The following is an 18,418-nucleotide window of genomic DNA, read 5'->3' as shown; positions in this document are numbered from 1 at the left end:
TGGCACGGTGAGGGGTCGGGCTGGAGTTGGGTGAGTCTCGGGCAACTTTCTGCCGCCTCTGGTCCCCTGGCACTCCTGCCCTTGGCTGCGAGAGTTCAATCCGGGGCCTACCTCTTCCCTAGGCTGGGGTGGATGCACGGCTGTCATCAGGATGTGGACTTAGATCTTTAGCTCTCTTGGGGGCCGTGGATAGCCAGGGTCTCTTCTTCCTTGTCAACCTCTGGCTGCTTGGGGGAGCAAAATTGTGTATTTGTTGTTGTGTAGTCTGAATGTGCTTTGTTACAAATGCAGGAACTGGAGACCCAGCATGTGTGTTCATCCTTTGCTTCCCCCTCCCCTTACCCCCATTTTTTCTCTCTTTCTTTCTTCCCTTTTCTTTTTCTATTCCTCCGCTTTCTCCTACCTTTTGCCAATCTGACCACCACCTCCTGTCTGTTCCAGCATAATATCTAATCAGATAAAACTATGAATAATAACAGATATTCTGCTTGTTACAACTGCTAGGCAAGACAGGTTTTTAAAAAATGCAACACTGGGTATTTTTTCATTGGGAAATTTATTCTCATTGAGAGTAAAATTTGAAATTACATGTGATGTAAAAATTAAAATTTAAAATGAATAAATATACTTATTTTCAAAAACATCCTTCAAAGGCAGCTGAAGAATTCACTAAATTTGGAAAACTATATTTCCCCACCTTCTACATGCCCTGTCATCCCCTCCTGTGAAATGAAAATTAAAAAATAAAAAATAAAATAAAAATAAAAGGTGTAACTCAGTCTTCACTCCATCAAACATACTGAGCCAATTAGTTTTAAAACTTATTGTAAAGTGACCCCTAGTGGTCATGTGATGTAGTATCAGTTGTTTCAGAACCAAATACTCTTGTTATTTCTTACAGAAAGCCAAGTTAACAGCCTGATTATAAGACTTCTTCGGTGATATACTGTGTGGATTTTGTAAAGATTGTCTATTTAGCACATAAATATCTTTTACATGCAGGGTAAATATAAACCTTTCTCTTTTCAAGTTGAATTACACACACAACCACATATCTATCTATCTATCTATCTATATATATATATATATAGATATATATGTGTGTGTGTGTGTGTGTGTGTGTGCACCGTAGATTTACACCACAACAAAGCTATATATACAATTTTAAAACAATATGATACAATTTTGTGGTCCATATGAATAAATAAGAAAAATAAAAATGCAAACCTTAAAATTTAATAATTTATATTTATGTAAATTATAGCCAACTTATGAGAGTTTAATCTTTTCATTTTTTCCTAAATCTTTTTTTCTAATCTTACAAAATAAAATAACATACAGTAAAAGAAACTGCAGTTTTGTATGGCCAAATGCATGTTGGCTTTTCTGATGCTGGAAATGTAAAATATTAACAATTTATTTACAGTCAGTTTTTAATCCAGTGCTCACTTTTCTTTTTTTGAATCTCCGCATCAAAACATTTTTAATTTCTTTAGTCTTGAAACAGTAAATCATTGGATTAACAGCAGCAGGTATGAGGCTGTACAACATTGTAATAATAATCCGAATAACAAGACTGAAATTAAATCCTAAAACGTTAGCAAGATAAACAAAGCATCTTGGCACATAGTAAAGGCAGGTAATAAAGAGCTGAGGGGCACAAGTGGACAGGACTTTGTGACGTCTCTCAGTCTGAGACATCCTCAGAACAGCTATGATGACAGAAAAATAGGATAAAATTATGAATGTTAAAGGAACCAGGAGAGTGACCATTGCATTAGCAAGTGCAACACTGTTCACATATGCCAGTCCATCACCACATCCCAGCCTTGTTATTGATATATGATCACAGTAACATTGCATGATAATATTCTGGTCACAGTAAGGCAAAGTTAAGGCATGAAGCACAATTCCCAGCAAACGTATAAATGTTAAAACCCAGCACATGGTGCAAGCAATAGCCACTGCTTTGTTTGTAAATAAAACGGGATATTTAAAAGGAAACCATATGGCAACAAAACGATCCAAAGCCATCATCAGCAAGTTTAAAGACTGAATAGCTCCCAAAGAATGAACAAAATACATCTGTGTAAAACAAGCTCCAAAAGAAGTGATCATGTCATTCCACCAGTATCTGGCTATGATTTTTGGAAGCGTCACCACGCCAAAGCAGATGTCTGTCATTGCAAGGTTAGAAAAGATCACATATATTGGTTTGTGCAGAGTCCGCTCAAAAATGATAACAGCTATAGTGAAACCATTTCCAATTACAATAGCAAGGAAAACAAGAAGAAGAAGAACAGACACTGGACCATAATATTCAGGAGGAAGTCCAGGAAATCCAATAATAATGAACTCTTTTATAGTGGTAATATTGGTGTATTTCATAATTATATATACACAGAAATAATCATAAACCAAAAATAAAATTAAATAAACAACATTTTAGTCCTATGACAAAAATGAAAGAAATGTTTGGATTAGATACTCTGTTATAATAATGATTAATTAGCTCTATTCATATCATCAATAGCCTCAGCTCTTTAGCTCTAACTCTGCAAGAACATAACCCACTTTCCAAAACAGTCTTGATGGGTTTATATTGTAAATGTTTCCAACAGAATCTGAACTAATGATGTGTGGGGTGAATAACGCTCAGAGGAAACAACTCCCATGTGCATTCAAACTTTTGAAGTGACTCGTTGCTTATACTGTATAATGAAATGATTTGCACTGAAGACTGTCAGAGCTTCACTGTGCAAAACTAAAGAAAGAGTTTACATAATCCTACGAACCACAGAAAATTTTTTTTCAAATTACATAGCTTGCTGTGTTGTTAAGTATGCTCTTGATCTTCCCAGAGTTTGTCATAAACGTTTGGCAAGTGAAATCCTTGTATTTTAGCTGTGTGTTACTTATTAACAGTGTTGGGACTAACGCGTTATTAAGTAACGCGTTACAGTAACTACGTTATTATTGTGGTAACGAGCACGGTAACTAGTTATTATGCCAAAATCAGGAACGCGTTACTCGTTACTGGGATTTAGATAGGCTCGTTATTCGTTACTTCGTGTGGTGGCTATCGCGGAGCTTCCACAGATTCAGTAACATTAGCAAGTGGTGGAGGCCAGCAGGTGGATGAGAGAAAGGGGAGGCAGGAGGAGAGACCCGAAGCGGCCGCCGGTCCGAGTGTCAGGTGAACTGAACTTCAGGTAAGAAGTTATGACCTGCAGTCTATCTGGGTCAGATATAAACCAAGTTTAGGTGGAGTTTATTTTCGTTATGCTGACATTTTCGTACTGCGTACTAGCTAGCATGACGGAGTTTCTATACAGCTGTGTGGGTGCTATGTTACTGATGTTGAACTTTATTTTGTTCATATGGTTAATTATTAGTGTTGCCAACCGTGCCCTAAAAAACGGAATCGTCTCGTATTCAGAGAAAACATTATGCGTTTCGTATTGAGCTGAGAAGGAACACAGTTTGTCCCGGACTTCAGCTACAATGAAAAAGACACAAAGCTGGAGTTATTCTGTGTTTACGCTGTCAGCTGCCTCTTCTTCTCTCATTCTATCCCCTCTCTCTCCTGTTTCTACTTCAATCATGAAACTGATCAATGATCAGCTGATCGGCTTTTCTCTCGTTTGTTTATCGCCCACTTTGCGCCAGAAAGAGGAAACCAGCGGATGTCGCGTTAAACAACAGCAGCACGTTTAATCTTGATCAGCTGTTGTTAGAATTTATTTAATATTAATTTCTAGTATCAGCTGATGTTTGCTGGAGCCACAGCTGTAAAAGCTGCTGGTATGATGTCGGTTTGGTTATCTGGTGAGTGGGAAACATGAAGATGAAACCAGGAGATGTCCTTACTGAATCATCAGAGCTGAACAGGTGATGGCGAAACAGGTTTACCTTTTAGGTGACATGAATGAGTTGAAGGGAAGTTATCAACGGTTTCTGAGAGACAAATAACACCAGGATCCTTTTCTATGTAGCTGACAGCTGGTAACTGTGCAGGGGCGGATCTAGCAAAGTGATGCCAGGGGGCCAGGTAGGGCGTTAACAGGGAAAGGGGGGCACAAAGAAATACTTTTCATTCTTATTCTCATTTAAAATGTCTAGCTTTTAATAAATAATTATCTGAGTCTTACAACAAACAATTGATAGATTGATACATATATACCATCAAGACAGTGTACATCACTGTCACAACAGTGTTTGTTTTCATTCAAAGGCTTTATGATTTTTCCTATAATGGCGGGCCGGTCTCTAGTCAAAATGCCCGGGTCGATTTTTTTGTCCCAGTCCAGCCCTGGATGCAGCTCATCTGCAGTCTGGTGTTACCTACATCTTCCTATTCAGAAGGCAGAATTTCTGAGTTCTGAGTACAATCAAAAGCACCACGACTGCAGTTTTTGTGTTGGATGTAAAAAGCGCACATGACGCTGTGACGTAGGCTAGAATCATCGCGGCAGTCGACGATGGTCCAGGCGTGGGATTTCTCTCGTGGAAGTATGCACATTATTTTTTCCTTTCTATTGGTAGGTGGCACAGTGCACTTGTGGCAAGTAAGCAAGCTAGAAGACTGGCAGTCTGGCTGGGTATCCAGTTACGGAAGCAACATATTAACAAGAGAAGTCTGAGTAAAACCAAAGTTACTTTCCCTAGTAACTAGTTACTTTTAAAGTAACGAGTAACTTGAAGTAACTGAGTTACTTTTGATGGAAGTAACTAGTAATGTAACTAAGTTACTAATTTAAAGTAACTTACCCAACACTGCTTATTAATAATTAACACAAATCTTTTTCCATTGTGTTGCACCATGCACCTTACTACCAAATTTATTATTTCAATTCAATTCAATTTTATTTATATAGCGCCAAATCACAACAACAGTCGCCTCAAGGCACTTTATATTGTACAGTAGATTCTACAGTAATAGATACAGAGAAAAACCCAACAATCATATGACCCCCTATGAAGCACTATGCAAGCACTTTGGCAACAGTGTGAAGGAAAAACTCCCTTTTAACAGGATGAAACCTCCAGCAGAACCAGGCTCAGGGAGGGGCGGCCATCTGCTGCGACCGGTTGGGGTGAGAGAAGGAAGACAGGATAAAGACATGCTGTGGAAGAGAGACAGTGATTAATAACAGGTATGATTCAATGCAGAGAGGTCTATTAACACATAGTGAGTGAGAAAGGTGACTGGAAAGGAAAAACTCAATGCATCATGGGAATCTCCGGCAGCCTACGTCTATTGCAGCACAACTAAGGGAGGATTCAGGGTCGCCTGGTCCAGCCCTAACTATATGCTTTAGCAAAAAGGAAAGTTTTAAGCCTAATCTTAAAAGTAGAGATAGTGTCTGTCTCCCGAATCCAAACTGGAAGCTGGTTCCACAGAAGAGGAAAAACTGAAGGCTCTCCCTCCCATTCTACTTTTAAATACTCTAGGAACAACAAGTAGGCCTGCAGTGCAAGAGTGAAGTGCTCTAATAGAGTCATATGGTACTACAAGGTCATTAAGATAAGATGGGGCCTGATTATTTAAGACCTTGTATGTGAGGAGCAGGATTTTGAATTCAATTCTGGATTTAACAGGAAGCCAATGAAGGGAAGCCAATACAGGAGAAATGTGTTCTGTCTTTCCAGACCCTGTCAGTACTCTTGCTGCAGCAGTTTGGATTAATTGAAGGCTTTTCAGGGAGTTTTTAGGACTTCCTGCTAATAATGAATTACAGTAGTCCAGCCTGGAAGTAATAAATGCATGAACTAGTTTTTCAGCGTCACTCTGAGACATTTCTCATTTTTGGGCCATTCAATCCTTATACAACTGTAGCAAGAGCTTGTTCTACATAGCCAGTAATAAGTCATACTCATTTCCAGTGGGTGTTAGAGTCTGCCAGGGTTGCTCTTTGTCATCGATTCTGTTCAGAATTTTTATGGACAGAATTTCTAGGCATAGCCGAGTGGCTTCAGGATTCCACTTGGGTGGTATCAGAATCTGATCTCTGCTTTTCGCAGATGATGTGGTTCTGTTAGCTCCATCAGGTGATGGCCTCCAGCTTGCACTGAAATGGTTCACAGCCAAGTGTGAAACAGTGGGAATGAGAATCAGCACCTGCAAATCTGAGGCCATGGTCCTCAGCCGGAAAAGCTTGAAGTGCCCACTCTGGGTCAGGGGCAGGTTCCTGCCCCAAGTGGAGGATTTTATGTATCTTGGGGTCTTGTTTAGATGTGCTGGGAGAAAGGAACAGGAGATCAAAAGGCGGACTGGTGCTGCAGCTGCACTGATGCAGTGATGCAGATGATGTACCGGTCCGTTGTCATGAAGAGAGAGTTGAGTGTAAAAATCGAAGCTCTCAATTTACTGGTCGATCCACGCCTCTACCCTCACCCATGGTTACAAGCTGTGGGTAGTGACAGAAGGAACGGGACCGTTGATACAAGCGCCAGAAATTAGGTTCCTTCTGAGGGTGGCTGGCCTCTCCCTTAGAGATAGGGTGAGGAGTTCAGTCATTTGGGAGTGGCTCAGAGTGGAGCTGCTGCTCCTCCACATTGACAGGAGCCAGTTGAGGCAGTTCAGCATTTGACAAGGATGCCTCCTGGGCACCTCCTGGGTGAGGTGTTCTGGGCATGTCCCACCGGGGGGAGGCCCTGGGGCAGACCCAGGACACGCTGGAGAGATTATATCGCTCAGCTGCCCTGGGAACGCCCTGGTGTTCCCCCCTGACAAGCTGGATGAAGTGGTCTGGACTTGTCTGCTTAGGCTCCTGCCCCCGCACACTGGTCAAGGATAAGTGGAAGAAGATGGATGGATGGATGGACGGACGAATAGTTCACCCCATATATTTGACTTGCCCAAGTCAGATTTTTCAGTTCATCAGCTGCACATCTTATAACTATTTCCAGAATTAGATCAAAGTGTGCTAATGATGCTTTCAGTTATTGTAGTTCCACTCCTTGAAACAAGGGGCCCCTACATGCATTCAAAAACAGACTGAAAATCTTTTTATTCACACAGGCTTATACTTTATAGGTGTTGTTGTTTTGTTTTGTTTCATTTTGTAGTTTTTATAGCTTCAGGCCTTGTAAAACTACAAAAGTTTTATATGTTTTTGTCTTCTGTTAAAAGCACATAGAGTTAACATGTTATGAAATGTGCCAAAGTTTAGAATGAGTATGGACAATTTTTGTTATCACAGGCAAGAATTATAAATATATGACGTTTGATTGGTTTAATCTCCTAAGACCCGAACCCTTTCACAGCATGCATTTTTAATTTCTCCTTGATATTTGGGCATATTGGGACCCGATGAATGTAAAAACAAAGAATTACCAGATTTTCGTTTTTTACCTGATTTTTGTTTCTAAGAAAAATGAGAGGTACATATTTCGTTTAAAATTTCGATAGAACAGTATCAGTATGATGGCCTCGTAAGTGGATATCAGGCCCTTGTAGAGCAAAATTGAGTATTTTGGTCTAAATAACCTAAAATGTGATGTCCACATATGTGGACGCCAGGTCCTAGGAGGTTGAGTTTGCAACTTAAGGCAACAAGAGACCTATTTTTCAAACCATCTTCAAAAGAACTATAATGGTGTGAAAAAGTCTTTATTTTAAATTTAAATACTAAACAAAAATAACAAAAGTAAACACAAAATGAAGTTTCTAAATGAAGGTATTTATCAATAAGGAAAAAAAATCTTAACCACATGACCCTGTGTGAAAAAGTGATTACATCTAATAACTGGTTGGGCCACCCTTAGCAGCAACAACTGCAATCAAACATTTGCAATAGCTGGTTATGAGTCTTTTACAGCACTGTAGAAGAATTTTGGCCTATTCATCTGTACAGAATTCTAGAGGGTTAGAGAGGGTTTTCATGCATAAAACACTGAGGTCATGCCACACCATCTCAATAGAATTCAGGTGATAATAAACACCTTGGTTTAGAAACTGAATTTTGTGTTTACTTGTGTTATCTTTGTCTAATATTTAAAAGTGTTTGATGAGATGAAGGATGTAAGTGTGACAAACATTTTAAAATGGACGATTTTCATATCACTTATATAAGGATTAATGCAGTTTAAGTGCAGAGAAGACAAAAATTCAGTTTTAAAAAGATGCAAAACAATTGATATCACAAGAAGACTTGATAAAGTTATCACATTAAGACATGTCAGCAATTAATGTTTCTCTGTTTTATTCTGTAAGTTAATTTGAGTATCAGAAACCTTTCTAAAAATATTATTAAACTAAACATTTGACATAAAAATACATTTTAAATGATATATATTAATAAAGACCGTAATATTTAGTTTGACAACTTACATATAAATTTGCAATGAATAACTTATGAGCATCATTATCAGTTGTTAGTATTCCTAAATAAAATAAAATAAAATAATGCAAAAACCATGTTTGTTTTGTTGAAGCTGGTGGAGGAAAATATTAACAATTTATTTACAGTCAGTTTTTAATCCAGTGCTCACTTTTCTTTTTTTGAATCTCTGCATCAAAACATTTTTTATTTCTTTAGTCTTGAAACAGTAAATCATTGGATTCACAACAGCAGGTATTAGGCTGTACAACATTGTAATAATAATCCGAATAACAAGATTAAAATTGAATCCCACACCATTAGCAAGATAAACAAAGCATCTTGGCACATAGTAAAGGCAGGTAATAAAGAGCTGAGGGGCACAAGTGGACAGGACTTTGTGACGTCTCTCAGTCTGAGACATCCTCAGAACAGCTATGATGACAGAAAAATAGGATAAAATTATCAATGTTAAAGGAAACAGCAGAGTGACCATTGCATTAGCAAGTGCAACACTGTACACATATTCCCGCTCATCACTACAACCCAGCCTTGTTATTGATATATGATCACAGTAACATTGCATGATAATATTCTGGTCACAGTAAGGCAAAGTTAAGGCATGAAGCACAATTCCCAGCAAACGTATAAATGTTAAAACCCAGCACATGGTGCAAGCAATAGCCACTGCTTTGTTTGTAAATAAAACGGGATATTTAAAAGGAAACCATATGGCAACAAAACGATCCAAAGCCATCATCAGCAAGTTTAAAGACTGAATAGCTCCCAAAGAATGAACAAAATACATCTGTGTAAAACAAGCTCCAAAAGAAGTGATCATGTCATTCCACCAGTATCTGGCTATGATTTTTGGAAGAGTCACCACGCCAAAGCAGATGTCTGTCATTGCAAGGTTAGAAAAGATCACATATATTGGTTTGTGCAGAGTCCGCTCAAAAATGATAACAGCTATAGTGAAACCATTTCCAATTACAATAGCAAGGAAAACAAGAAGAAGAAGAACAGACACTGGACCATAATATTCAGGAGGAAGTCCAGGAAATCCAATAATAATGAACTCTTTTATAGTTGTAATATTGGTGTATTTCATAATTATATATACACAGAAATAATCATAAACCAAAAGTAAAATTAAACAAACCACATTTTAGTCCTATGACAAAAATGATACAAATGTTTAGGTTAGATACTCTGTTATAATAATGATTAATTAGCTCTATTCATATCATCAATACGCCTCAGCTCTTTAGCTCTAACTCTGCAAGAACATAACCCACTTTCCAAAACAGTGTTGATGGTTTTATATTGTAAATGTTTCCAACAGAGTCTGAACTAATGATGTGTGGGGTGAATAACGCTCTGAGGAAACAACTCCCATGTGCATTCAAACTTTTGAAGTGACTCGTTGCTTATACTGTATAATGAAATGATTTGTACTGAAGACTGTCAGAGCTTCACTGTGCAAAACTAAAGAAAGAGTTTACATAATCCTACGAACCACAGAAAAAATCTTTCAAATTACATAGCTTGCTGTGTTGTTAAGTATGCTCTTGATCTTCCCAGAGTTTGTCATAAACGTTTGGCAAGTGAAATCCTTGTATTTTAGCTGTGTGTTACTTATTAATAATTAACACAAATCTTTTTCCATTGTGTTGCACCATGCACCTTACTACCAAATTTATTATTTCAATTCAATTCAATTCAATTTTATTTATATAGCACCAAATCACAACAACAGTCGCCTCAAGGCGCTTTATATTGTACAGTAGATTCTACAGTAATAGATACAGAGAAAAACCCAACAATCATATGACCCCCTATGAAGCACTATGCAAGCACTTTGGCAACAGTGTGAAGGAAAAACTCCCTTTTAACAGGATGAAACCTCCAGCAGAACCAGGCTCAGGGAGGGGCGGCCATCTGCTGCGACCGGTTGGGGTGAGAGAAGGAAGACAGGATAAAGACTATGGGCTCAAAATGTGGTCATAAATATTTTGTATTTGTAAATCAGTTTTGTACTTGTAAATCAGGATTTGTATGTGTAAAAAGAATTTGTGCGTGCGTAAAAAAGATTTGTATGTGTAAAAAAGATTTGTGTGTGTGTAAAAAAGATTTGTATGTGTAAAAAGAATTTGTGCGTGCGTAAAAAAGATTTGTATGTGTAAAAAAGATTTGTGTGTGGACTTAGCCAAAAAAAACCCTGCAAGTTACAAGTACGAATTTTGACCCTATTTTTCTTCCTGTCATCTGATTGGTCAATGTCATGTCAATCACAAATGTAACAATCCAATCAGAGAACAGATGGGTTTGGCTGTCGGAGGGGCACTTTTTTGAACTGCAGGTCCTTGAAGGGAATAAATGCCCTTTTACATGTCAACCCAGCGTTTTCCTTCATCACCACGAAGGAAAACAGTCTGTGGTCGTCCGAGTTTGGTGATTTTTGTGTCACAGGTCTACGTGCTTTATACAGGGACTTCCACAGCCTTTTCAACAGCGCTGCGGACCGCGGGGGGGGGGCAGTGTTTTGGAAATGACAGTCTTCATTACAAAGCTTTCTTCGCTATGAATTAGCATACATGTTTTTATTGAACATTTGAAGAACTAGCAAAAAAAACAGAAACTGTTGTAGAGGACATAAAGTCAGAGATAGAAACGACAAGGAGCAGGTGCATCTAGTACAGGTAGAGCTGCTGCAAAAACCCACAGAGCTCAGCAGCCAGCGCAACAAATTCTGGATCCTTTGCTTTTAGTTAGCAGTTAGCATTAGCAGCACATCCTGCGTCCGATGTGAAAGGACCTTTATGCTGCGCACTGTGACTCACAGCAATGGTCCCGGTTCAGCCCTGACTTTGTGTTAAACTAATCCTAAAGTAATAATGGTATTTCTAACCACTGACATACCACAACTTTATCCTTTCAACAGCTGCTGAAAGTTAGGGGACCTAGCTGCTATCGGATATTTATATAGAGATCCTCCAGCTTCAAACTGTATTACCCTTCAAGGACCTGCAGTTCAAAAAAGCGCCCCTCCGACAGCCAAACCCATCTGTTCTCTGATTGGATTGTTATATTTGTGATTGACATGACATTGACCAATCAGATGACAGGAAGAAAAATAGGGTCAAAATTCGTACTTGTAACTTGCAGGGGGGTTTTTGGCTAAGTCCACACACAAATCTTTTTTACACATACAAATCTTTTTTACGCACGCACAAATTCTTTTTACACATACAAATCTTTTTTACGCACGCACAAATTCTTTTTACACATACAAATTCTGATTTACAAGTACAAAACTGATTTACAAGTACAAAATATTTATGACCACATTTTGAGCCCATAATAAAAGATGAGTTTTGATTTTACATTTGCCTCCGTGAGTGTGCATTTTTGGATCTACCATTTCTGCCTGAACACAGTACATGATACTACTGTTCATCAAAGCTTCACGAGAAACCGTTACAAAGCTTCTTGTAGACCTTGAGCTATGTATAAAGGTGTGAGGGCAGTCTTATAGATGATTCTGACAAACCGAGAAAGCACAGGCAACGTACACCTGTTCTACTCATGTGTTTTCCTAAAGTCTTGTTATTTATGTATTTATTTATTTTGTGCTTTTAAAAAATGAATTATTAAAAATGATAAACCCTGTCCAGCATGTTACTTAAAGAATATAAAATCATAACAGAGACGCTTTACACATATGTCTGAATTTAATTCTTTGTATGTCTGCCTAAACACACAGTGACACATCATAAACATAGACAGCAATAGTTTGATCAGTTTCAACAATATTCTGAGTCTATGTCTATAACATCACATACTATTTTATAATCATTAGATCTTTATAAAGAAAGAAAAAATTAAATTAGATTTTGCATGTCTTAAAAATTAGATGACAGGATACTAATGAAAGCTTGACTTGAAAAACAAAACAAAGACAAGTTAAAAAATGTGTGTTGCCTACATGCAAATGTGTAATTGTAGTTACAGGTTCAAGGCAATAGCATCAACAAAAACCATCCTGATGTTTAATTGCTAATATGTACTAAAGTAGGAATATGTATGTATTTTCAATGATAGCATAATTTGATTAATTTCATACAACTTATGTTTAATAATGTGAGTAAATGGCATACTTTTAGAGATTTTAAGCATTACACCTTACAAGAGAAGTGACATTTTTCAGTACAATTTGCCATAATATGTATGAAATATACACATAAAATAAAAAAAACAATGTTGGAATCCATGTTTGGGAGGGAAAATGTTGAAAATGGGCTACATTGTGAAAATCATCACGTCGTTACTTTCATAAAAGTATCTGGGAAAGATATATCATGCTTTTGGCTTATCAAGTCACTTTTCAGAGTTACATATTAAGGTGAAAGCTATAGCTTTAATTCAATTTTAGTTTTCTTCAGCTTCTTCATCATTATGTGTTTAATGTCATGAGTCTTAAAACAGTATATGACTGGATTAACAGCAGCAGGGAAAAGACTGTACAGCAATATCAACCCAATGCGGACATCTAAGCTGAAAGAAAATCCAACAGTATAAGTCACATAAACAAAACATCTGGGTAGATAAAAAAGACATGTGATGAATATTTGTGAAGTACAAGTGGATAAGGTTCTTTTGCGCCCTGCAGAACTGGACATTTTCATAATAACCACAATAATAGAAATGTAGGAAAACAAAATGAATGCAAGAGGAAGCAAAAGACAAAACATGGCTAAACAGAGTGAAGTGACTACAACAATTCTAACATCGTCTCCACATGCCTGGCTTATTATGGATATGTTGTCACAGAAGCACTGAACAATGATGTTTGATTTACAGAAAGGCAAAGTTAGGGCATGGAGTACCACAGCTATCATCAAAGGCAGAGGTATGAACCAAGCAAACCCACACAACACAGATATGACATTGTTTGTAATTAGAACAGGGTAACGAAGAGGAATACATATTGCAACAAATCTATCAAGAGCCATTACCAGCAAGATGAAAGATGTTACTGAGCCCAAATAATGAACAAAGAACATTTGCGTAAAACAGCCATAAAATGAAATAACACTATCGTCAAACCAATATTTTGACATAAGTTTTGGCAGTGTCACAGTGCCAAATGTTAAGTCGTTCAGGGCCAGGTGACAAAAGACCAGATATGTTGGCTTTTGCAGGGACTTTTCATAGACAACAAATGATAAAATGAAAATGTTCCCCACTGCAATGGCTAGGTAAACAAAAAAAAGAAAAGTTGATATGGTTCCATAATACTGTGGTGAAAGTCCAGGAAATCCAAGGATGAAGAAGCTTTTCATCCTTGTAACATTGGTGAAATTGAAAGACATAGATTACAGACCTCAAAGGCAAAAGCACTGATTAGAGCTTTGAAATATCGATATGAGAATATACTACCAACATGCACTATAACATCTATACATGAATAATTTTCTAGAAATCATTAAATACAGGTATTAAAAGGTTGTCTTAGAAGAAAAACCTGAAGTAATTATTTAGATATTCTTGTATAAATACATTGAGTATGGCCTTTGCTTCTGATTGCAGCTCAATATTCAAAACACAGAACAGTGTCTGGGTGGTAGGCAGCATCCATCTTTTATGAGGTCTGACCTGTTGTATCCTCAGTGGACACCCTTCAGCACACCCTTCCCTCTTCCAGCCAAGCTAGCTTATAATTAATAGTTTTTGGTCAAAAATTTCCTAAGTGCTGTTTCCTGAAGGTTTAGGAGTGCACTCATTGTGAAATTATGTGCCTATAACTGAAGTCTGGAGAAATTTGAAATAAACAAGAGTGTACACAAACGACTCAAAATGTGTGCAACAGAGCTATCATACACTTGTAGATTTCACAGTGAGACAGACCCGAGTCTCGTTTTTAGGGACAGCTCATAGTTGCAGTTAGTAAGCATGGTTGCCTTACAGCGAGGTTTCAAAGTTCCTAGTTGGCTGCGGTTACTCTACAGTTACTCATATTTTGTATTTTAAAGATGTAACACCGATACATGTATTCCATTACTCCCCAACACTGAGACTTTATTACTTTTGCCTGTGTCTGTGTGTGTTTTCTCTGAGTGTTCTGATTTCTTGCCACCAACAAGACATCTGTCGAGACATATTGACAGACACATTAAATAAATAATAATAATACATCCATTTTATATAACACATTATAAGAAGTCCAAGGTCGATTTAAACAAAAATGTCAAAGGTCAAATGCATCAGTGAATAGGTAGCATTTCAACAGTTTGTTGAAAATGACTGGCGACATGGCATTACAATTCTCAGAGGGGAGCCTGTTTTAGAGAATGAGGGCAACATAGTCTTGTCACAGCCTGCTAGACCAGCCTGAGGAATATTCAGCAGCAACTGGGTTTTATCATTGTTTTGCACCCTCTCTTGTTTTTTCTCCCTCGCCCTCTCACTCTCTCCCTCTGATGCCTGGGCAGAACTCATTATGGGTTCCTGTCTTTGGCCTACACACTTGTGTCTCGTTAGCCTGCCACTATTTAAGGGGAAGAAGCAAGGTTACTTATTGCTGGATCTTTGTTTAACTAGTGTCAGTGTAGCCCCAGCTTTGAGATTGCTTGTGTAGCTCTCTTGGATTATGCATTTGTTCTAATTCGCCTTTTCTTTGTGAATAGTCATCCCACACCTGTTCCCATTCCCTGTGGATACTCAAGTTGTGAGCGAGTGGAGAGTGGCTGGCAGAAGAGGAGTGAGAGTGATTTCACCGTTTCCTTCCCTTGGATTCCCTGGAGACCCCACACCTGCACAACTGTATATAGTTGAGTCCCCTAGTTTACCGTAACAAGCCTGGTCGAAGGATGGAGAGTTACTTTATCTGTGAAACGAAGGATCCAAGATGGAATATAGTGGAGAAGATCAGATCACTAGGAAGCAATTAAAATTTTGCACAGTGAATGTAGAGCTCTATTTGGAAATAATGTTTAACTTTAAAATAAGATGTTTTTCTAGAGTAGCATCGCACCCTGTCTCTCAACTCCAGTTATCTCTGGTGATTCTTAATGTACTGTCAAACAAGCCTTTTAAAGTTTTTTCCACAAGACTTTCCCATAATCAAAGTGATGCAAGTTGTAATAGAAGACGAACAATTCACAGCAGAAAAAGTCTGTGGAGGTGTTTAAAGTCATTGTTTGAAATTTATGGTGCTTCGGGATTAAAAATAAAGTCAGAATAACATTTGCTAATCTATAATATAGAAATTAGCCTATTAGATAAGGAGAGACATGCATGATCCAGAGCTCTTTTCCCTGTATAACATAAACGAACACTACAAACTTTTTGCCATTTTTTTTGTTTTGTTTTGTGTCTTATGAGGTTTAATTATGAATTCCTGACTGAGAGAGATCGTACGGTTACATTGTGACCTTGGTTCTCTGAGTGAGAGACTATCTTTCTACTCCGTTGCATATTCCATATGTACGGGGTATGACCCTCCCTCCCCCAGTCGTGGCATGTGGATATTTCTTCAAGTCACTCCAGCTAGCCCGGCCACACCCCTCAGCTTATGTATAGAACAGCTGTCTGAATGTGACACCGGTGATAGTTTGATCGGAACACGTCTGAGAGCAGCCTGAAGGAGGAGAAAGGTGGTCTCTCACTCAGAGAACCAAGGTTACAATGTAACCGTACATTCTCTATCATATTGAGACTATCTCTCCACTACGTTACATATGTATGGCGTGACTCTGTAAGACACCCCACGAGGAGACAGTGCAACCGAATCCCAGAGTAAAAGTACCAATGAACTACAGACAAATGGACATGTATACAGGGCTTCACCTGACACAAAGGATGAGCTGGGGAGCAGAGGCAACAATCTGCAGACACAAGAGGGGCCTGAGCTTGTCCCGCGAAACACAAGGACAGCAACCGAGCAGCCACTCGAGGTCAGCCCGTGAGCCGCTAGGCCGACCGCCAGGAAGCGTACCACACCGAGCTACCAATTTGGGTCACGCTGGCCACGTAAACCCACAACATGTGGGCAATACACCAGACAGAACACGTGGGGAATATGCTAGAGAGCCGGTGCTGCAGGCTGGAGAACTCTCAACTGCCAGCTGAGGTGACAGACGCAGCGAGGACCGACTGGCGTTTAAACCGACAAACTGCAGGCAATACGACAGGGGAACATAGCCTGCAGCAGCAGCAGCTCACCACTGGGCCTGACTCAAAGGATGCCAGGAGGGAGGTGGGCGGCTGAAGGACGGCTGAGTCTTGGCTCCACGTATTCCCTGCCTCCCCTATGTATGGCCGCTTGTGAAAGGCCTCAAGCTGGGGCCTGAGATCTCCAGGGCCCCAAGTTGGAGTCCAGGGGGGAGGTTGAGGCCCAGAAGCTCTGGGCCTCCCCAGTCTGGCAGCAGTGGCACCTTCGATATGAGGCGCTGTGGTTGCGAAACCTTGAGGTCACTGAGACGGAAACCTCAGGGGAGGCTCATTCCAGTACCCGGGATGCTTTATCTATGATTTGATAGAGTCCTACCTGGCCAGACACCATGCGTGGGGAGGCAGCTGGGGGCCGTCCAGAGGACAGGTGAGAGTTGCCAGAGGAGAGGGCAGACACTTCACTGTCCTCCACCTGATAGCTATCCTCCATGGGCCCAGGCTCAGAGGTGGGGCCATGGGAGGGAACACTGTGGGACGGGCCTGGCAAATCGGTAGCCAGGGGAGGGAAACCTGCCCATGGTTCTGTATGCTCTGCCTCCACTCCAGTGGCAGTCATTCTCCCCACTTTGGGCTAGGGAAGTATGGGCTGCCATACTTCTGGCCAAAGCGGGGGGGGGCACATGCTAACCTGGAAAAAGCTGCTATCAGGTAAGCCGGCACGAGCCACCACCTAAATCTCCCCTTCACTGTTTATTCCCACAGTGTGTATGGTATGGCTTCGCTGCTTTCGTGTGTTTGCTTATGAGCTTTAATGTCGTGTGGAGTGCTAAAACATTAAGCACTGTAGCCGCCGAGTAACGAGAGGGGCCCTGCTGGTCGCGTAAACCTGTGCACCGCGGGAAATATGCCAGAGAGAAACCCGGCTAAAATAGGCTGGAGAACTCAAACTTGCCGCAGCAAGGTCCGACTGGTGCGTAAGCCGTCGAAATGCAGGGAATACGCCAGGGGAGCACAGCCTAAGAGCCACTCGAGCATGGCAGCTTGCTAACGAGCTTGCTAAGGGAATTAGGGGGCTAGGGGAGAGGCAGTCCAGGGAGGCTGCCGAAAGAGATTAAAGTCAGAATTCTTTTTTTTAAGAACACTGTGTTGATCTCTGTTCAAAATCCTCACTTCATCTCAAAAGTGGAATTTTAAATGTATTTGAAATGAAATTGTGGTGAGGCGTGGTCTGCTGTGCCGCGCGGATGCACTTGCATGGCATCCGCAATCACATTCGCCGTGTTAAACATGGGGTAATCAGGGTTTGGGGAGAGAGTTGTGAGATGTGGCGTGGTGTATGCGCGGCTGGGAGTCTGTGAGCTGCCGCGGCATTCAATAAGATGACTCAAAAACATGACCTGTGGTCTCACAGTGTCTCACTCTCGCTACAGAAATTTTGAAACCATACTGATGCATACATACATTACCTAAATTTATAATAACTGACGATTAAGCTGCATCATTATTTGAAATATAAAATATAAAAATCTCACAGTAAACAAAAGAAATGATGCATCTTGTCTTCCAATTTATTTAAAGTTGCATATTACTTTCAAATTATTTAACAGACACTACAATTCATTTCTTGTATAATTACATTCCAATACAAATTTTTCTTTAAAAAATAAAAAAAAAAACTATAAACAAAGTGAAGAATCCCCAAAACAGAAAAAATAAAACATACACCTTATATTAAGCAAAATTAACAGCAAAATTCTAGTTATTGTGGGTTTTTCAATTTAAAATGCAAAACAAAAGAATTAAATATTAAACAGTCTATTCGATTCACATAGAAATCCTTTGTGCTCTGAGATTATTTTCTGGATTCAGTAGAAGCAATAAACAATTTAAATCACATGCCCGGAAATGTCATCTCTGTA

The 18,418-nt window shown here is 39.5% G+C and overlaps 3 protein-coding genes across 3 annotated transcripts; all 3 read right to left on the bottom strand.

Annotated features, from left to right (window-relative positions):
• Nucleotides 1-1,416: 1,416 nt before the first annotated feature.
• Nucleotides 1,417-2,388, bottom strand: LOC100690305 (olfactory receptor 1500-like). Its single transcript, XM_005455101.3, has one exon. The coding sequence runs from the start codon at nt 2,386-2,388 to the stop codon at nt 1,417-1,419; it is 972 nt and encodes a 323-aa protein (XP_005455158.2).
• Nucleotides 2,389-8,453: 6,065 nt separating this feature from the next.
• On the bottom strand, nt 8,454-9,916 carry LOC102079971 (olfactory receptor 52B2-like). Its single transcript, XM_019367214.2, has one exon. It carries the CDS (start codon nt 9,433-9,435, stop codon nt 8,464-8,466), a length of 972 nt encoding a protein of 323 aa, XP_019222759.1. The 5' UTR covers nt 9,436-9,916; the 3' UTR covers nt 8,454-8,463.
• A 2,733-nt stretch (nt 9,917-12,649) lies between these two features.
• LOC106098586 (olfactory receptor 52E8-like) lies at nt 12,650-13,699 on the bottom strand. The gene has a single exon (XM_019367168.2). It carries the CDS (start codon nt 13,697-13,699, stop codon nt 12,737-12,739), a length of 963 nt encoding a protein of 320 aa, XP_019222713.1. The 3' UTR covers nt 12,650-12,736.
• Nucleotides 13,700-18,418: the final 4,719 nt, after the last annotated feature.

Source organism: Oreochromis niloticus, linkage group LG14, assembly GCF_001858045.2.
Source record: "Oreochromis niloticus isolate F11D_XX linkage group LG14, O_niloticus_UMD_NMBU, whole genome shotgun sequence".
NCBI classification, from domain to species: domain Eukaryota; kingdom Metazoa; phylum Chordata; class Actinopteri; order Cichliformes; family Cichlidae; genus Oreochromis; species Oreochromis niloticus.
Note: the sequence above shows the minus strand (reverse complement) of the source record. Positions and strands in the feature narration are given on the sequence as shown.

Excerpts from the sequence above, each read along its gene's own strand:
- LOC100690305 (XM_005455101.3), bottom strand. The coding sequence starts at position 2,388 with ATGAAATACACCAATATTACCACTATAAAAGAGTTCATTATTATTGGA.
- LOC102079971 (XM_019367214.2), bottom strand. The coding sequence starts at position 9,435 with ATGAAATACACCAATATTACAACTATAAAAGAGTTCATTATTATTGGA.
- LOC106098586 (XM_019367168.2), bottom strand. The coding sequence starts at position 13,699 with ATGTCTTTCAATTTCACCAATGTTACAAGGATGAAAAGCTTCTTCATC.